General features: G+C 49.1%; 1 protein-coding gene across 3 annotated transcripts; it reads right to left on the bottom strand.

Annotated features, from left to right (window-relative positions):
- Positions 1–3,740: 3,740 nt before the first annotated feature.
- mgarpa (mitochondria localized glutamic acid rich protein a) lies at positions 3,741–20,432 on the bottom strand. Of its 3 annotated transcripts, XM_079249829.1 has the most exons (8): positions 20,248–20,432; positions 16,006–16,106; positions 15,752–15,857; positions 8,300–8,575; positions 6,422–6,729; positions 5,378–6,304; positions 5,154–5,200; positions 3,741–5,013 (listed from the first exon to the last, which is right to left on the bottom strand). In XM_079249829.1, exons 1-7 carry the CDS (start codon positions 20,321–20,323, stop codon positions 5,165–5,167), a joined length of 1,830 nt encoding a protein of 609 aa, XP_079105955.1. In that variant the 5' UTR covers positions 20,324–20,432; the 3' UTR covers positions 3,741–5,013; positions 5,154–5,164. The 3 variants fall into 3 exon arrangements, with proteins under 3 accessions (XP_079105955.1, XP_079105953.1, XP_079105954.1); XM_079249827.1 differs by having other exon boundaries at positions 5,378–6,729; XM_079249828.1 differs by lacking the exon at positions 5,154–5,200 and having other exon boundaries at positions 5,378–6,729.
- Between the last annotated feature and the right edge of the window lie 816 nt (positions 20,433–21,248).

Genomic DNA, 21,248 nt, shown 5'->3' with positions numbered 1-21,248 from the left:
CGTTGACAATGGACGCTTCACCATCTTGGCTGTGGGTTCCCCCATGGCAACAGCACTGGCTAACCTTGTTTCATGGCTTTGGCTGCCTCACTTCCTTTCCCCACCAGTCCCTCCTCGACCTTGATGTGCAGCAGGTCATATTGCCCCTGCGTTGCCTGCCTTTGGCACTGCAAGATGTGTTTGAGGAGTTGGAGAAGCTGTTGTATGCAGGGATTACTGAACAGGTGGACTCTTCTCGTTGGATCTCTGACCATGGCTTGTGCCCAATATTGATCTCAAGTCGGTGAACAAGGCTGTGATCGCTTACCACAGCTTACAGTGGAGGCATTAACAGCCAGTTTCACAAAGCTCAACCATCACGATCTTCAAGTTTAACTTGACTTGGACAGCAATGACTGCTTTTTATTAAATATGTTGGGGTTTTTTCACAAACAGATGCATTTTGGCCTGAGCCTGATGTTTCTTTGACAAATAGAAGACCTGGCCATGAAGATGCATAAAACACACAACCCAAAGGCCTGTTTATGCTCCACACAAAAGACACTTCTGTCTGTCTTCTGCATCCTTTACTCGAGTAATTTGGTTTGTGGCCTTGCAGATGGACACACTGACTGAGCAAACAGAGCAATGCCATCGGAAACTGTGAGGGCAGTGTTGAGCAGCATAGCTGACATGCAAATGGCAAAAAGAAGACAGAAGAATCTGCAACGTTTTCAGTGGCTGACGGTCATTTATGACTGTGTTTCTGTGAATGTGCATCATCGTGACGTTCCCCTCTGTTATCATGTTAATTGTCAGAAGGTAAAGTTAACTCAACTGAAGGTGAACTCTGCTGCCCTCTGGTGGATGTTCTCAGTAACAAATGGCAACATCAAGGTTGCATCAAAATATGAGGACAGTGACATTTAAATTTACATACATAAAGGGAGCATAAACAGGCTTTTGATAGTATCATTTACAGAATTCAGAGTTCCTAAATTAAATTTAGATAAAAGATGTAGAGAAAATTGTCATGTGAAACTTCAGTTAATATCAAAGGGAGCAAAGTCAAAGTGTACCAGTGTTCAGTCATCACTTTCAGCCTCAGGGTCACCTCTGGGTCAGTGTTCAGACTGGCATCGTCTAGAGAAAGGGATAATAACTGGGTGTACCATTTCAGTGATCCTTTTCGCGTTAGCGATGAACATGATGGTAAAAGCTGCAGAGGTGGAATGTAGAGATCCCCTGTCAAAATTGGGTGTTCGACAACCCCCATAAATGCCTATATAGATGATTTGACCATCACAACATTATCGGTACCAGGAAGCAGGTGGATCTTGCACGGACTGGAGAGACTCATCATATGGGCCAGGATAAGTTTCAAGACCTCCAAGTCGAGATTCTTGGTACTGAAGAAAGGGAAGGTCATGGACAAGTTCCGGTTCTCTATCGCAGGGGCTTTAATTCCATCCATTTTGGAGCAACTAGTCAAGAGCCAGGGAAACCTCTTTGACTCCAGCCTGAAAGACCCTACCTCTATTCAGAAGGCAACAGAAGAGCTTGGCAATTGACTCACCAAAGTGGATAAATCCGGCCTGCCTGCCAAATTTAAAGCATGGATCTATCAGCATTCCATTCTACCTAGACTACTTTGGCCTCTTCTGGTGTACAAAATCTCCTTGACAATTGTAGAATCCTTTGAAAGAAAGATCAGCAGCTTTCTTAGGAAGTGGCTGGTTTTTCCCAGCTTTCTGCAGTCATCTTAACAGCGCGGCTCTGTATAGGACAAGCAACAGCCTGCGTCTACCCTTAAGTGGACTCACCGAAGAGTTTAAGGTAGCTCGCACAAGAGAAGCCCTCCAGTACAGAGATTCCAGAGACGGCAAGGATGCTTCAACTGGGATCAAAGTGAGGATGGGAAGGAAATAGAAGGCAGAGAAGGAAGTGAAGGTGACAGAATCACGCCTAAAGCAAATGCCACTTGTTGGGGGGCATGGTAGTAGGAAGAGCAGGCTTAGGTTTTTTTTCAAAAACTCATATCACCGAGGCCCTGGGCAAGGAAAGATACCATTTTCTCCAAGAATTCTGAGCTGGAGTGGAGGAAGAGCGTGTGGGCAGGGCAGTAGGACTTCAGCAGCAGGGAGCATAGACTAAGTGGGAGGGTGCATTACAGCATAAGATAACATGGTCTAACATCATGCAGGCGGACTTCCAACATGTCCGGTTCCTTGTGCAGGCAATCTATGATGTCCTGGCAAGCCCAGTAATCCTTCATGTGTGGGGAAAGAGTGAGACACCTTCATGCCACCTTTGCTCCGGAAGAGGTTCACTAGAACATCTCCTCAGCGGCTGTTCAAAGGCCCTGGCGGATGGTCGCTATCGTTGGCGCCATGACCAGATACTTAAAGTAGTCGCTGAGAGCATAGCATCAGCCATTAATACAAGCAAACACCAACATGTCGCAAGGAAGGCAATCTCTTTTGTTAAAGCTGGAGAAAGACCTGGGGCAGGTCTACATAAAACAGGCCTCCTCCACAAAGCTTCAGACTGGCAACATCAGGTGGACTTGGGCAAGCAGCTAACCTTCCCTCAACACATTGTGGAAACATCGCTTCCATGATCATCTTCTCAGATTAATTAAAACATCTGATTATGTTAGAACTGACAGAACCCTGGGAAGAGAGGATGGAAGAAGCCAATGAGAGGAAACGCACGAAGTACCAGGAACTCGTGGAGGAGTGCAGGGGCTGGAGGACATTCTGCAAGCCCATACAAGTAGGCTGTAGAGGCTTTACAAGTCGTTCTTACTGCAAAGTCCTCAGCCAACTGGGAGTGACAGGGGCAGCCAAGAATAGGGCCATTAGATCAGCTAGCGAGGCGGCAGAGAAACCCTCAAGGTGGCCTTCACTGAAAAGGGCAGATATGTGGGACGCAAGCTGGGAACTGATCATCCTGGCTGGGTCACCTGGGTGAGGGTGTCTGATGTTGTGAGACCCAAAACACCGGATGAACCCAGGATACATCACAGATGATGCATCCCGGTGCATCCATGAGATGTTTCTTTGACACTTGGTAAATGTGTGGAAGTCACTTTCCTGCAGTGAGGATCCACCTCTGTCAGCTGATGATGTTGGGACAAAATTTAAGCTCATTGGTCAATAAAAGCTGTTGCTGCTTTCTGATTTTACCTGCTAGCTAAACTTCCTAGCAAGTTTCTGATAAAGACTTCTATGAAGAATCTAGACCATAACGGGTCACAACCTAAGAAAAACTATAAAGTAATGTAGGTTTGTAGAATGTTTATAAATCATGACCTGGTACCACAATAACCAAGATCGTCTCCAGGGAATGATGCCGCTGTGTCTGAGGAAAGTCAGGACATTGATTTGTTCAGTAGAAAGCAGATGTCAAGTTGTTTTCCAGGTGGCCGGCAGCCTCGGCCGTCACCTCAGTGCCTCTCATACCCAGAGAAACCAAACAGATTCCCTGCCTGGATGAACCGAGGCCTTTCTTCCCAGTTTTGTTGTAGTGGTTGATATTTCCCACCTGTCTGATGAATTAGTGTTGCAAGACAAGTAGGAAGCTGAACCATGATCAAACTATACACACACACATTTCAAATCATTTCAATCTCTAACACTTTACATTCTGGGCAACTTCAGTATTTTATGGTTTTACTGAAGTAGCCAAAGGCAGACAACCAGCTTGCACATGGAAAAGCTAGTCTTTTTTTTTCAAATAAATACAACATTATATGATTTTAAATCTTCTTTATTTTGCAAAACAACAGTAATGTGTCACAGTATCAGTCGTTCTGTACACCAGTGGCATCCACTCATGCTGTAATGCAGACTAGAGGACAGAGCTTCATTTCCCTATTTTGAAATACACATTAACCCTCAGGTTAGCATCTTCCCTCAATGATCCCAGCTCAGTTTCAGATATCACCTTCTAAACTAGGAAAGGACAGAAATTCAACAGCAGATAATCTGAAGTAACACCGACGCTTTTCACACTTAGACTTTCCTTTAGACATACTTCAGCATTTTCCTTTTATTCACCCCTCCACACAGAGCGAAACAAGTTAACTAGAAAGGACAGAAAAAGAAAAGGTGACAGAAATGTGATCCGATAGCCAGCTACTCCTTATTCTAAACTGCTACCATGTATGAGGAGGGAAAACTCCCTACCAAGCTTTCCTTTTGACTCGACTTCGGTGTCTGGAGGCGATGGAAAGGTGTGCAAAAAGAGGTTGCATCACAACACCAGGAAGAAGGTGCTAAAATCCGATACATTCTCAATATTTTCCTTAAAATGTCTAAAAAAGGTAAAGGGAAGAAAAAAATGGGTAAGAAATTTTCCTTTCTGTATGGTGAGCAGCTGTTCTATTGTATGTTCCCATGTCATCTTTACAGAGAAAGGTCTGGAGTTAGCGGGGCGGTAAAGTCGGGATCTGCATAGCAGCAAAGAAGCTTAACACTGAAAGCGTCACAGAAGCGTGCAGTGTTAAAAGTCTGAAGATGTGAGGAAAAGCGAGGTAGCGACATGGGCTCTTCGGCCTCGTTAAAAAACGGGACAAAGTACCGGAAGTGTCTGAGGGCAGAAGAAGAAACCTGAGGTTGGGCAGAGTAACAGACTGCTGGTGACAGAACGCCCTGGTTCAGGCGATTATGGAGCATCAGTATACTGGAGTGGCTTCTGAGGCAGTAAAGTGTAACAGTAAGAGTAAAGGGTTAACCGAATGGCTCAGATTCATCAAACAACTGTAAACAGACAGAAATATTCCTGACTATACTCAACGATAAACCAGAGAAGGACAAGCTATCTGCTCGCCTGGTCTCACCGTGACTCAGTCAGCGTGAGGCGTCAAAGTGACAGAAAACGGCTCAATGGAGCAGGTTTTGAAGTGTTTTTCTGTTTTCAGACTGCAACTACACATGAATTACAGGTAAAATGATGGAAAGTGTCGGGAACATTGGAGAAAGGCACATCTCTTCCTCTGGAGGACAAAAGTCGTCATTCAGGAGATGTTTACTGTGATGGAGGAGACAAAAGAGAAACGTTGTTAGTCTTGTGTATGAACACACTCCAACAGACTCTCCAGCTGATAGCCTACAGTACGGAGATGAGTGGTAGGAAAGTACCAAAGTCCAGAAGAAGTACAGGCTCAGTACCTTTGTTGAAACTACTGCATTTGCATCCTAAGAAGTCGTCGCTGACCCTGAGTAGTGAAGAGCCGTGTTAGAGGGCTTGTTCTGCTCTTCGCACTACAGCTATCAGGAATGAACATTACGTCTTAGGCAGCCTGTTTAACAACCTCCCATAACACCACGCCATCTGCACGCCATATCACCATCTTTACAACAGCTCAAGTCATCTGAAAAGTTGGAACTGGTACCTCAGAACGGGGGGCAGTGTCGTCCTCTGGAGCTGGGATCACTCTACCAGTCATGGGTCCAACTCCCAGTACCTTGGGCCTCTTGTCTTCTTTGGGTGTTCCTTCCAGAACAACAACGATAAACTCCCTGCTGGAATCTTCTGGCTGGGTCGCTACGGAAACGGCACCAGCTCCTGCAACTGGTGGGGTGACTGGCTCTCCGGCCAAACTGGTGTCAACATCATCTGCTGCTACAGCAGGGGCCTCATCAACAACTGGTACAACCTCTACTGGTGCAGGGGCCTCTTCCACAACTGGTGCAACCTCTACTGGTGCAGGGGCCTCTTCCACAACTGGTGCAACCTCTACTGGTGCAGGGGCCTCTTCCACAACTGGTGCAACCTCTACTGGTGCAGGGGCCTCATCAAAAACTGGTGCAACCTCTACTGGTGCAGGGGCCTCTTCCACAACTGGTGCAACCTCTACTGGTGCAGGGGCCTCTTCCACAACTGGTGCAACCTCTACTGGTGCCGGGGCCTCTTCCACAACTGGTGCAACCTCTACTGGTGCAGGGGCCTCTTCCACAACTGGTGCAACCTCTACTGGTGCCGGAGCCTCTTCAACAACTGGTACAACCTCTACTGGTGCAGGGGCCTCTTCCACAACTGGTGCAACCTCTACTGGTGCCGATGCCTCTTCCACAACTGGTGCAACCTCTACTGGTGCCGATGCCTCTTCCACAACTGGTGCAACCTCTACTGGTGCCGGAGCCTCTTCAACAACTGGTGCAACCTCCACTGGTGCAGGGGCCTCTTCCACAACTGGTGCAACCTCTACTGGTGCTGGAGCCTCCTCAGCAACTGGTGCAACCTCTACTGGTGCAGGGGCCTCCTCCACAACTGGTGCAACCTCTACTGCTACAGGGGCCTCTTCCACAACTGGTGCAACCTCCACTGCTACAGGGGCCTCTTCCACAACTGGTGCAACCTCCACTGGTGCAGGGGCCTCTTCCACAACTGGTGCAACCTCTACTGGTGCTGGAGCCTCCTCAGTAACTGGTACAACCTCCACTGGTGCAGGGGCCTCTTCAACAACTGGTGCAACCTCCACTGGTGCAGGGGCCTCTTCAACAACTGGTGCAACCTCCACTGGTGCAGGGGCCTCTTCAACAACTGGTGCAACCTCCACTGGTGCAGGGGCCTCTTCAACAACTGGTGCCGGAGCTTCTTCAGCAGGAGCGGGAACATCTTCGACAGGTTTTACCTCTGTTGACGCAGGGGGCTGTTCTTGGAGGTCCTCGACAGTGGGAGCCAACTCATCTTGTACTTCAGGAATCTTCAGTACCTCAAATGTGGAGGCAGCAGCCAGCGGCACTGCAACACAAAACCCAGCCATCCACACGTCACTACGGCTCAAGCTGAAGTTCCCACGCCCAACTCAAAAACGTAGGAGGCTATTTAACTTTTCTGGCATTTACAGAAGCTATGAGGCTAGTGATCATCTGCAGTCTGGATTGGGACTATGTGAAGGTGCAGTGAAAGAGATGGTGAATCATTTGAGTAGAAAGAACACTGAAAGAGTGTTCCTGTGGTTTACACCTCAATATGAAGGTAAATATTAGAAATACTAAAGAAAGAACTGAGATTTGGACACATCGCTATGTACTGTAGTACTGTAGATGTGAAATCTGGGTCTGGAAACCATTAAGCAGAGATGTTATATATAGAACATCAAGTATTGATCTGCATAAGTATGATCAATATGACATAAAATATGCAATATATGAAATCTGTGGCATTTTTCAGGAAAAAGTGGAACAGAAAATGATCACTGGTGTTGCAGGACAAAACAGTGCAGTGAATGAGAGGGAATGAACTACTGAAAGGTTTGTGTGTCGTGTGATTACTGAAGAGTCTGAGGAAGAATCGAGGTAAAAGACCAATTCAGACAAATCAAAAACGGCAGTAGATCTTTCCGTTTGACAAAAGCTTTATTGTTTGGAATTGATGTGACCTGTTCACAGTGCTCATTATCAGTTATAAGCAAAATAAAAATATGATCACAATGGTTTGAATCTTTCTGTAAATTAAGGAGGGTTTGGTTTTGCTGCTGGTTTTTTTTTTTTTTTACAGTTTTTCTGACCTTTTGGTGTCTGACAGAGTTATAAACATCTGAAAACACACTGCAGCAGATACATAGTTTATACAGAGTTACGTTGTCCTGTGGAAGGATACACACAACCGGATCACAGTCTGAGAAAAAACAGGCGTCTATCTGCTCTGTGACACTCGGCAAAGCAGAACAACGTTACAGAGGTTGGTGGAAATAAAACACAGGTCACACCGGCAGCAGGAATATTCACAGCACGAGTCGTTGCTTGTTTGGATGAATGTGGTGATCGCAGCCTGACTCAGGGCTAAACGTTTATGTTGTCATGTGTGTGAACTCAGAGTGATCACATTTATTTCACCCATAACTGCACATGAGCGTCACATAAAGACCTCACTGCCACTTTGAAAGGGCCTCGTTGCCCCGGTGTGCAGCTGTAAATCACAGGATCGCTGCTTTTGAATGACGCTGTTGGGCCACGAAGCGCCCAGAGGAGATCCAGACAGGAAGCAGCGATCCACGCTGCACACCACACTGTCACTTTGCACACAGTGCTGTCCTTTTATACCCACTCCAATAAATAACGAGGAAACACACGGTGTCAGGACGACGAAGGAGCACGTGGAGGTGGAGTCAGGAACCTGAGGAGCAGCTCTAAGTGGTTCTACAGACGGGACTGGAACTTAATCCATCCCACTGCTGCGAGGGAGGACAGACCTGCAGTCGGGGGCTACATGAGAAACAGTCAGGTGTGTGTCTGTGTGTGTGTGTGCGTGTGTCCCTGCAGTGAATGTGTGGAACCTCAGGCCTCCTCCTCAGATGAAGAAGTCGTACCGTTGTTTTCGGACTCCTGGGGTTCGACCGTGACAGGCTCTGCGACGGACGCCGCAGCTTCTTCCACGGCTTCGGCCACATGGGCCACTTCTTCCGCAACCGCCTCCACCTCCTGCGCCGCCTCGGCGACAGCCTCCGCCGCCTCGGCAACCACTTCTGCAACCTCGGCGACCACCTCAGCAGCTTCCTCCACCACAGTCTCTACCTCCCCGCTGGCAGCCTCAGCAGCCAGGGCCTCCTCCGCGACGCCGGCCTCCTCGCCGGCCTCCTCGCCGCCTGCAACACACCAACGATCAGGCTGAGATGAAGATGAAGATCATAAGAACATGTACAAGCTGGGAAAGCTGCATGACTCTTCACATGTCAGAAATAATAAAGTTTGCAACTAAAAAGCAGCAGATTGAAACATTTATCGGTGTCGCCATGAAAAAACCAAACAGAAAAGTTGAACTAAAACGGTTTCTGCACATTCTCACACCGCAGGGCGGCCACTCGTCACGTCTGACACTTCCCGTCAGTCCACTGTGTAAAATGTAGACAACTACAGAACCTCATCAGGTCGCATTTCATTCCCAGAAGGAGACAAACAACATGTCAGATGAAGAAACGGAGATGTTTCAACATTTCATAGAAAATATGAATCAGAAGCAGCAACATGTCTGTAAACAGCTGGATCAGGAGCAACAAAAGACTGGAAAAGTAACATCTGGAGGAGAATCTGACACCTGGTCAGGTTACCTGGCAACAGGTCAGCAGGAACATTCTTCTGAAACTGGTCCATTTTTAGACCCAGTTTGTCTCAGACTGGTGAAGTTCTGTCCGTCTTTCCCTCTGAGAGACTCTGCCTCTCTGAAGTGCTCCTTTCATGCTCCTGACCTGTTGCCAGGTAACCTGATCAGGTGTCACCTTCCTGTTCCAGCTGTTTACAGATGTGTCGCTGCTTCAGATTCACCATCAGCTCATGTTTTCCACTAAACGTCTCAGTTTCATCACCTGACATGTTTATCTGCTACGGGGAATAAAATAAGAGCTGACAGGGTTTCCATGGCAACCGGACATTTTCAGCAGCGTAATTCATGTAACATCATATGAATCAGGATAAAATCAGCCCCCCCGCCCCCCCCCCCCCCCCACACACACACACACACACCACTCTAAACCTGAAATAAGAGGCGGTGCATGCACAACACAAACTGCATGCACAGTCGGACACAGAGGAGGAGGAGGAAGGGGGGTGGTGCAGGTTCAGGTGCGGGGGGGAAGGGGTCAAGTTGAATCTCGGTTCTTACCATCCAAACAACAAGTAAGCGGTTAAGGGGAACTCTGAAAGCGAGTCCGACAGTGAGACACAGACAGGCCAGGTGGGTTGTGCTTCTTTAATCTTTAACGCCACATTTTACCATCAGAGAGGAGCTCTAAGAGATCCTGGTAAAGTTACAGAGGTACCATCACCACGGCAACGCATGCGGACAGGTTAGCCTGTTAGCAACAAAAACAACAAGATCCGACAGCAGAGGAGCGAACGATGCAAAGTCCAGACAGAGTTAACGACAGGATCCTCTTCAGTCATCCCTACATCAACATTCAGCAGCACAAGTCCCAAAAATCCTTCAGAGTTCTGTCCAGAGTGGGAGAGGAGGAAAGGAGGAGGAGGAGGAGGAGGAAGAGGGGTTTGTTTTCCTGTTCACATCCAAAGCGTCCAGATCTAGGACGAATGTCCATGCGGCCACACAGGACCTTAGCTTTAGCATTACACTGAAAAGAGTAAAGACACAGAGAGTTAGAGGCTGGAGGACAACGGCGGATGTTACTCACTTCACACACACATCTACGGAGTCACAGACGTGTGTGTGTGTGTGTGTGTGTGTGTGTGTGTGTGTGGATCTGACACACATGGAAACATGGAAGTGGGCACGAGGAAAAGCCAGACAGAAAATCATCTTCATCACCTTATCTGATGGTTTCAATGTGGCGAGAGATGGAAGTTTTCCACTGAAAGGCGGGATAGAAGGGGGGGGGGGGGCTTCAGGGGCGGTTGGGCCAGGTGAGGATCAGGTGAGTGTGAGGTTACAGGAGGTGATCTGAAGATGAGCGTTATGTCAGAGTGAGGTCAGGCGGCAGGTGGGAGCTGAGCGTCTACGGAGCAAAGTGGTTCAGTTTTATAACCTGCATCTCATTCAGAGCGCGAGCGCCACGTCACCGGTCGGTGAAACAACAGACTGTATATAAAAAGATGGGCGGAGCCTCCGTGATGTCACCCGTAGGTTTCTGAAGAGCTGAATTGAAGCTCGGTGGGCGGTTCCTCCCATCACCATCTTGGCAGCGTCATGCACGTCGTCTCTCCCGGAAAATACAAATATGGGCAAAGAGGTGGAGCTGAGAGGGGGGCTGTGAGCGTCATGGTGGATGATTGACATCTAGCGAACTCCAAGCTTCCTGTAGCTAAGAGCTAACCGAGCTAACCCGGAGATAACAGGAGCTAACCAGCTAACGGAGGTAAGCGGGCTAAAGCTAAGTCACATTGTCTGGATTGTTCTACGTTCTTCTGACTTGAAGCGGGAGACCGGGTACCTGTCAATCAAAAGGACACGCCCCTAAATATGCCGAACTTCGAGATTAAGTTACTTTTAAACGGACGAGTTAGAAAAAAATTCACTCCCTCCACAGTTGTCATGAAGGTAAACCTGACCTATTAAACCTACAATGGATTTTTGTACCAGGCTGTAAACATGTTTACTTCTGCTGTAAACATGTTTATTTCAACTGTAAACATGTTTATTTCTGCTGTAAACATGTTTATTCCTGCTGTAAACATATTTCTGCTATAAACATGTTTATTTCTGCTGTAAACATGTTTATTTCTGCTGTAAACATGTTTATTTCTGCTGTAAACATGCTTATTTCTGCTGTAAACATGCTTATTCCTGCTGTAAACATGTTTATTCCTGCTGTAAACATGTTTATTCCTGCTGTAAACATATTTCTGCTGTAAACATGTTTATTTCTGCTGTAAACATGTTTATTTCTGCTGTAAACACGTTTATTTCTGCTGTAAACACGTTTATTTCTGCTGTAAACATGTTTATTTCTGCTGTAAACATGTTTATTCCTGCTGTGAAGTTGGTCTTTTTAACATGGGAGTCTATGGGGATTTGTTCGGTTTTGCAGCCCCTAGTGGATGAAGGGGGAACTGCAGTTTTATGTACTTCTGCATCGGCTTCACTTTTAACCGCTGGAGGCTCCGTCCATCTTTCATTCACGGTCTGTGGGTGAAGCGCCTCGTCAGCGGCCGGTGAAGCGCTCGCGCTCAGATTAATCCCTCCTCAGCTCATGCTGCAGGTGTGGAAGCAGCGCTCTGAACGGCAGAACTGGACATGACTTCAGCGAGAACTTAACTGATAAAAATGGAAAAAAGTTTTAAAAAAATCGTTTGCAGCGTCGCTCGCCGTGAGGTCACAGCAGGATGTTCCTGTTTCATGTTCGACCGGCGCGGTCTGCAGTGACGCGAGGCTCATACGGGTCACCATAACGTCAAATCTTCATCACTTCATCATCGCCGTGACGTCATTTAAACCAAACGTCTCCACGGTTTGACTCCTCATCTCAGCGTTTCGCCGCCTGGGACCCCCCGCCCCACATGTTCAGAGGCGATCCGCTTTAACACGCCTGATGAAGTGAGCGGGTCTCAGCAGGACGGCCGTGGGTCTGAATCAGGTGTGTTAGAGCGGGCCAGGGTGTCCTGAGAAGCTCCGCCTCCACCCAGTCAGAGGTCAGCACCGGCGCAGTCTGGGCTGAACCAGACACTTCATCTCCGTCGGTCTCCTCTTCGTCAGCAGAGCCCGACAGAAACCAGACGGCACGCGTGCAGAGGGGAAGACGCCTGTTTGTTCACGTTTCTGTTACATTATTTACTTCCTGCTTCTACTTTCAGGATGAAGCTTCATCTTTAACTTCCAGGGATCCTTCGGCTGCGTGTGATTGGTCAGATGGCTCGGTTTGACAACAGGATGTAGAACAATGCCACAGTCACGTCCATGCTAACGTTTCTTTCAGGTTTCAGGCAGGGATCAGGAAGGAAGCACTACTTACCCTCATCCTTACCTGCAAGCAAGAGAGAAAAACAGGCGTTAGAAAAGGGTCACTTTGATGAGAAACAGCAATCTTTGACGTTAAAAACACAAACATTCACAGAGCAACACACAAGAGCACTTCAGAGAGGCAGAGTCTCTTAGAGGGAAAGGTGGACCACCAGTCTGGGACAAACTGGGTCTGAAAAATGTTCCTTAGACTCTGAAGAGCTGCTTTCCACAGTGTCTAATATCATCTACAGATTTAGAGAATCAGGAGGAATCTCTGTATGCTTGGGACAAAGCTGGATGCTGGTGATCTTCTGCATCAAAAACAGGATTCTCTACTGGAAACCAGTGCATGGACTCAGGAAGCTTCCAGAAACCAGTGTGAACCCAGTTCATCCAGGTTAAAGCTCCATCATATGTGAAGAGGATCCAGAAACACGCCGTCTTCTCTGGACCAAAGCTCATTTAAAATGTTCTGAGTGGAAACCTGGATGAAGATGTGGAATAGTTTGTGGACAGCATGGACGGCACGTCCTGCAGACTAAAGAGGAGAGGGAGCATCCAGCTTGTTATCAGCCTGCATCTCTGATGGGATGGGGTTGCATTAGTGCCGATGGCGTGGGCAGCTTCCACATCTGGGAAGCTCCATCAATGCTGAAACATCTGCTCCCATCCAGACAACGTCTCTTTCAGGGAAGACCTTGCAGGTTCCACCATGCTGGACCACATCCTGATGGTGGAACAGGAGAACTGGTCCAGCAGGACCATGATGAACCACATCCTGATGGTGGAACAGGAGAACTGGTCTGCTGCAGTCCAGTTTCACCAGTACAAAACATTTGGAGCGTCATGGAAGCAGAAATCCTGCATCAAGTACCAGTCGAACAGCTGGAATCCTGCATCAGGACCAGTCGAACAGCTGGAATCCTGCATCAGGACCAGTCGAACAGCTGGACTCCTGCATCAGGACCAGTCGAACAGCTGGAATCCTGCATCAGGACCAGTCGAACAGCTGGACTCCTGCATCAGGACCAGTAGAACAGCTGGACTCCTGCATCAGGACCAGTCAAACAGCTGGAATCCTGCATCAGACCAGTCGAACAGCTGGAATCCTGCATCAGGACCAGTCGAACAGCTGGAATCCTGCATCAGGACCAGTAGAACAGCTGGAATCCTGCATCAGGACCAGTCGAACAGCTGGAATCCTGCATCAGGACCAGTCGAACAGCTGGAATCCTGCATCAGGACCAGTCGAACAGCTGGAATCCTGCATCAGGACCAGTCGAACAGCTGGAATCCTGCATCAGGACCAGTCGAACAGCTGGAATCCTGCATCAGGACCAGTCGAACAGCTGGAATCCTGCATCAGGACCAGTCGAACAGCTGGAATCCTGCATCAGGACCAGTAGAGCAGCTGGAATCCTGCATCGGGACCAGTAGAGCAGCTGGAATCCTGCATCGGGACCAGTAGAGCAGCTGGAATCCTGCATCGGGACCAGTAGAACAGCTGGAATCCTGCATCGGGACCAGTAGAGCAGCTGGAATCCTGCATCGGGACCAGTAGAACAGCTGGAATCCTGCATCGGGACCAGTCGAACAGCTGGAATCCTGCATCAGGACCAGTCGAACAGCTGGAATCCTGCATCAGACCAGTAGAACAGCTGGAATCCTGCATCAGGACCAGTAGAACAGCTGGACTCCTGCATCAGGACCAGTAGAGCAGCTGGACTCCTGCATCAGGACCAGTCGAACAGCTGGAATCCTGCATCAGGACCAGTCGAACAGCTGGAATCCTGCATCAGACCAGTCGAACAGCTGGAATCCTGCATCAGACCAGTCGAACAGCTGGAATCCTGCATCAGGACCAGTCGAACAGCTGGAATCCTGCATCAGGACCAGTAGAACAGCTGGAATCCTGCATCAGGACCAGTCGAACAGCTGGAATCCTGCATCAGTACCAGTCGAACAGCTGGAATCCTGCATCAGGACCAGTCGAACAGCTGGAATCCTGCATCAGGACCAGTCGAACAGCTGGAATCCTGCATCAGGACCAGTCGAACAGCTGGAATCCTGCATCAGGACCAGTCGAACAGCTGGAATCCTGCATCAGACCAGTAGAACAGCTGGAATCCTGCATCAGGACCAGTAGAACAGCTGGAATCCTGCATCAGGACCAGTAGAACAGCTGGAATCCTGCATCAGACCAGTCGAACAGCTGGAATCCTGCATCAGGACCAGTCGAACAGCTGGAATCCCGCATCAGGACCAGTAGAACAGCTGGAATCCCGCATCAGGACCAGTAGAACAGCTGGAATCCCGCATCAGGACCAGTAGAACAGCTGGAATCCCGCATCAGGACCAGTAGAACAGCTGGAATCCCGCATCAGGACCAGTAGAACAGCTGGAATCCCGCATCAGGACCAGTAGAACAGCTGGAATCCCGCATCAGGACCAGTAGAACAGCTGGAATCCCGCATCAGGACCAGTAGAACAGCTGGAATCCTGCATCAGGACCAATCGAACAGCTGGAATCCTGCATCAGGACCAGTAGAACAGCTGGAATCCTGCATCAGGACCAATAGAACAGCTGGAATCCTGCATCAGGACCAGTAGAACAGCTGGAATCCCGCATCAGGACCAGTAGAACAGCTGGAATCCCGCATCAGGACCAGTCGAACAGCTGGAATCCCGCATCAGGACCAGTAGAACAGCTGGAATCCTGCATCAGGACCAGTAGAACAGCTGGAATCCTGCATCAGGACCAGTCGAACAGCTGGAATCCTGCATCAGGACCAGTCGAACAGCTGGAATCCTGCATCAGGACCAGTCGAACAGCTGGAATCCTGCATCAGGACCAGTCGAACAGCTGGAATCCTGCATCAGACCAGTAGAACAGCTGGAATCCTGCATCAGGACCAGTAGAACAGCTGGAATCCTGCATCAGGACCAGTAGAACAGCTGGAATCCTGCATCAGGACCAGTAGAACAGCTGGAATCCTGCATCAGGACCAGTCGAACAGCTGGAATCCTGCATCAGGACCAGTCGAACAGCTGGAATCCTGCATCAGGACCAGTCGAACAGCTGGAATCCTGCATCAGACCAGTAGAACAGCTGGAATCCTGCATCAGGACCAGTAGAACAGCTGGAATCCTGCATCAGGACCAGTAGAACAGCTGGAATCCCGCATCAGGACCAGTAGAACAGCTGGAATCCTGCATCAGGACCAGTAGAACAGCTGGAATCCTGCATCAGGACCAGTAGAACAGCTGGAATCCTTCATCATGAGCCAAGCGGTGTTGGAGAGCGAGGACAGGCTGGAGGAACCGGACGGGTTCTCCAGGAGGGAATGGAAGCCGGCGGTTTCGTCTTACTTACTTTTTGGCGGCCAGGGTTTGGGTACCCACTCCGTCTTGGGCCTGGCATTAAGCATTGAGATGCGGTCGTTGAAGCGAGTCTGATCACTGGACACGGTGCTGTACGCCTGCAGAGGGAAGAAAACATCCAGGAAACACAAGATCCAGACTTCATCTGAGGGCGGTCGCTGAGCTGTTAGTACGTTAGCATCGTGTCTGAATAAATGTAAATATTATGTACTACTATTTTACTACTATTACTATGTAAATACTTACATACGACAGAGATCCAACCAGAGCTCCGCCGCACAGGATGGCGTACACTATGTTCTCCCCAGACCCACCAGGGACCGACGACATTCCTCGCCGCTGCACAGCTGGAAGACACCACAGGTAAGCTGTTAGCTAGGTCTGGACGATTAATCAGATTTTAATCTAAACTACGATCTGGGTTTCCATCGATGATAAAACTAAAAGGGTGTGATTATTTTTCTCTGCAGTTTCCTCTCCTGCTGTCTTCAGCTGCTAATCGAGCGTCTCTGGCGTTGCAGCGCTGTGCTGTAAACTCCTCCCACAGCCGCTTTGCTTTCATTCAGACACTGTTGCCAACTTGGAGACTTTCTCGCTAAATCTGGAGACTTTTTTTGTTAAAAGCGACAAATCTAGCAGCTTTTACTGGAGTTATTAGAGACTTTTCTGGTGTTTTGGCGACTGACTTGAAGGCACATATTGTTCTGCAGTTACTGTAAGGAAGGAGCAGCGGGAGCCTCTCCCGTCCTAAAGCACTCCCAGGCGGCCAGTCTCAGTCGGCTCCGGCTGCAGGTCCATGTAGAATAACTGCAGTAGGTTGTGGAAGTTCACCTAAACATAGTTTATACCATTGTCACTGACAACTGGCTGCATTATTTTCCTATACATAGTTCGGCCAGTTAAACACTGTAATATCCCTCCGTTACGGGGCGTTACCATAGCAACGCGTTAACCAGCTGGTTCAGATCAGCCGTCTTTTAACAGGTGAACGAGAGAAACGTGCTGCAGCCTGACAGCAGTTGTTTGGTATAAAACGTACATCCAGGCCAACGTAAAATAGTTCCTATATAAGCGGTAAAAGCGGATTAAACAACTCGGAACCGTACATTAGACGGTTATAATGTACGACACGGAGTCTAGAACACCACGACCGCAGCGTTGTTTATAAATACTGGATAGTTGTGTTAAATAATCCAGATCTCAATTTCAGTCAAAATAATCCTGATGTCATAATCGAGCAGCCCTACCTTTTACACACGTCTGACACCTGACAACCTGGAGGGGGGTCAGGTGTGAGGATTGACAGCTGGGACTGACTGCTGCCCCCCCCCCCCCCCCCCCCCGCACATGCTCAGAACGGTTTCCGTCGCTACGGCATCATAGTTATTACACAGTTATTACACACTGGACTGATGTGGACTCACTGGATCTCCAGGAATTAGCTCGAGCTGATTACAAAGTCACTGAGCTGGATCCTGTAGACCGGATCCTGTGGACCGGATCTAGATCCTGTGGACTGGATCCGGATCCAGTGGACCGGATCCGGACCCCAGGCAGGTCTCCAGAGATGGTGCAGGACAGAAACCATGTCCTGCTGGAGTCCCAGACCGTCAGTGTGCTCAGCGGCCTCACGGAGCCTTTGGCTCTGTTTGGATTTAGATTCCTGAAAACAACGCTTGTTTCCCGACCCGTCGCCTTTCAGAGGCATCGGGTCGGGAAACATTCATGGAGGCGGAGGGAAAAACGATCAGCTTCATCCAAGCTTGTTCTACTGGCAGGTTCTACTGGCAGGTTCTTCAGGCAAGTTCAACTGGCAGGTTCTACTGGCAGGTTCTTCAGGCAAGTTCAACTGGCAGGTTCTTCTGGCAGGTTCTACTGGCAGGTTCTACTGGCAGGTTCTTCAGGCAGGTTCTTCTGGCAGGTTCTACTGGCAGGTTCTACTGGCAGGTTCTTCAGGCAGGTTCTTCAGGCAGGTTCTTCAGGCAGGTTCTACTGGCAGGTTCTACTGGCAGGTTCAACTGGCAGGTTCTACTGGCAGGTTCTACTGGCAGGTTCTACTGGCAGGTTCTACTGGCAGGTTCTACTGGCAGGTTCTTCAGGCAAGTTCAACTGGCAGGTTCTACTGGCAGGTTCTACTGGCAGGTTCTACTGGCAGGTTCTTCAGGCAGGTTCAACTGGCAGGTTCAACTGGCAAGTTCTTCAGGCAGGTTCTACTGGCAGGTTCTACTGGCAGGTTCTACTGGCAGGTTCTTCAGGCAAGTTCTTCAGGCAAGTTCTTCAGGCAAGTTCTTCAGGCAAGTTCTACTGGCAGGTTCTTCTGGCAGGTTCTACTGGCAAGTTCAACTGGCAGGTTCTTCAGGTAGGTTCTACTGGCAAGTTCTTCTGGCAAGTTCAACTGGCAGGTTCTACTGGCAGGTTCTTCTGGCAGGTTCTACTGGCAGGTTCTACTGGCAGGTTCTTCAGGTAGGTTCTTCAGGCAAGTTCAACTGGCAGGTTCTACTGGCAGGTTCTTCAGGCAGGTTCTTCAGGCAGGTTCTTCAGGTAGGTTCTACTGGCAAGTTCTTCTGGCAAGTTCAACTGGCAGGTTCTTCAGGCAGGTTCTTCAGGCAGGTTCTTCAGGTAGGTTCTACTGGCAGGTTCTTCAGGCAAGTTCAACTGGCAGGTTCTACTGGCAGGTTCTTCAGGCAGGTTCTTCAGGCAAGTTCTACTGGCAAGTTCTTCAGGCAGGTTCTTCAGGTAGGTTCTTCAGGCAAGTTCTACTGGCAGGTTCTTCAGGCAGGTTCTTCAGGCAAGTTCAACTGGCAGGTTCTACTGGCAGGTTCTACTGGCAGGTTCTTCAGGCAGGTTCTACTGGCAGGTTCTTCAGGCAGGTTCTTCAGGTAGGTTCTTCAGGTAGGTTCTACTGGCAAGTTCAACTGGCAGGTTCTTCAGGTAGGTTCTACTGGCAGGTTCTACTGGCAAGTTCTACTGGCAGGTTCTACTGGCAGGTTCTTCTGGCAGGTTCAACTGGCAGGTTCTACTGGCAGGTTCTTCAGGAAGGTTCAACTGGCAGGTTCTACTGGCAGGTTCAACTGGCAGGTTCAACTGGCAGGTTCTTCAGGTAGGTTCTACTGGCAGGTTCTACTGGCAGGTTCTACTGGCAGGTTCTACTGGCAGGTTCTACTGGCAGGTTCTTCAGGAAGGTTCAACTGGCAGGTTCTACTGGCAGGTTCTACTGGCAGGTTCTTCAGGAAGGTTCAACTGGCAGGTTCTACTGGCAGGTTCTTCAGGCAGGTTCTTCAGGCAGGTTCTTCAGGCAGGTTCTTCAGGCAGGTTCTACTGGCAGGTTCTTCTGGCAGGTTCTACTGGCAGGTTCTACTGGCAGGTTCTACTGGCAGGTTCTTCTGGCAGGTTCTTCTGGCAGGTTCTTCAGGCAAGTTCTACTGGCAGGTTCTACTGGCAGGTTCTTCAGGAAGGTTCAACTGGCAGGTTCTTCAGGCAGGTTCTTCTGGCAGGTTCTTCTGGCAGGTTCTTCTGGCAGGTTCTTCTGGCAGGTTCTTCTGGCAGGTTCTACTGGCAGGTTCTACTGACAGACTCTGAACGCACCGGATCACAGTGCAGTCCAGTGCTGGGAACTGATCCTCCCTCTTTATTTATACCTGGTAATCGGCTCAGGTCTAAAAAGGTACGAGGGGGGGGGGGGTTAGTGAAGGTGATGCAGGTCATAAAGTCACAGGATTAGTTTGTAATTCCCTCCCAATTAACTGAGACCACTCCACGGAAGAAGTCCTGCATGAGCCAGGTGTGGGGGGGAACACCTGGCCAGGTGTATCCCCCCCCCCCCAGAGGTTCGCCTTCCCGTTCAGTCCCGCAGCAGAACATGACCTCTGGAGACAAACTGGACAAACAACAAGAAGCGAAGTCCACCTGAGTGACGTCATCCAGCCGCAGCGGCCACCGACCTGTGCGGCGCGTGCTCACAGCTGTACAGCTCCGGCTCGCGACACTCACTCTACATCTGACCGCCGTCACACACGCGAAGCACGTGACTGACAGCGGCAACCATGTTTCTACCCAGAGAAATGAAGGTCATGTTCACACTGCGCAGCGCCCACGCGATCCCACGCGTTGAAATAAGTCACCAAAGAGACGTTCACTGTCTCTGGACAGATTACTCTCACACATGTTCATTCATTTAGGAACTGATAAATGTGATTGCTTATGTCACGTCAGGTGGAAACAAACATTTGTTAGGTATAAGTCTCGCGAGGGAAACGCGTCATTGCCCCGAACTAAACATTTACATTAAAAACGCTTTAATCCGTCCTGGATCTGAGGACCACAGCTGACCTTCACGCGCTGTCATTTCCACCTAGGTTGGCTGCAGCTATGCAGAGAAATCCACAGGAGGACACGGTGTACTAACATGTGCCATTACGTGTCCCACAGTGACAGAAAGCTGCGCGGATCCGAGCTGACATGTTGGAGGTGTTGGTTGTGTAAACTCACCGTCCTGAGGCAGCCTGAAGGCTGCTCTCCGGGCCACAGGCCCACACCGCTGCCAGGCCGCTCTGCAGGAAAACATCGCTGCTCACCGAGGACTGCGGTGCCAATGGTGCAGCTTCTGCAAACGCTGTGGATCAGAAGCCAGTGCGGGCTGGACAGAGAAACGTGCGTGGAGGCGGAGACCAAACCTGCTCACTCTGCGGGACACAGTGTATGAGGGGTGAATACTGCCACCCAGGGCCAGAAGGCTGTATGAGGGGAGAGTCATGCCACGCAGAAACCACACCCACCCTCCCTTAAACTCATTTAATTTATTATTAACCACCATTCTAGATTGCGCCGTCTGTTGGCAGCAAACTGTAGTAGCTCTGACTTGCTATCTTGATTTTTTTTTAAAAAGTGGAACTATTATGTGCATTTCAGGCTAATTTATTTTTATTTCTGAGACCAGAAGGGCTTGGATTGATGGAGTTATTGTCACAAATAGCTTTATTTACTTCAGACCGACCCTCTCCGTAGGCTGTCAGATCAGCCTGTGGGCAAAACGAGTGGATTGAGACTCTTCCGCATTAAGCCCCGCCTCCCGCCACTGCACTACATCAGGAGCGCGCACCGCAACTGCTTTCACCGTCATTGTAATATCTCATAAACAGAAGGATTAGGCTCATATAAACTCAATAAAAAAACAAAATACAATGTCAACACATAGCATACAGCCCTACATGTTGGAACCTGAATCAGAGCCTGAAAACGAAGTGGAAAACAGCAACCCACAGCAAGGAATGCAGCAGGATGTCTCTCTTTGGTAAACTCACCAGCCATCGTTGGAAATAACTTTATCCCACGTTTTCCACCCGCCTGATGTATTTGTACATGCCCTTGTTAACCAGTAGAAGTTAACCAATCACCGAACCTTATCCCCCGGGACGTCACAAGGATTTCAAAGTAGAAAAAACTTGCTAAAACGACGTGTTTTTCGTCGCCATGGAAACTGAATGGAGAGA

The sequence above is a fragment of the Telmatherina bonti genome (genome assembly GCF_933228915.1).
Source record: "Telmatherina bonti genome assembly, chromosome: 12".
Classification (NCBI taxonomy): domain Eukaryota; kingdom Metazoa; phylum Chordata; class Actinopteri; order Atheriniformes; family Telmatherinidae; genus Telmatherina; species Telmatherina bonti.
Note: the sequence above shows the minus strand (reverse complement) of the source record. Positions and strands in the feature narration are given on the sequence as shown.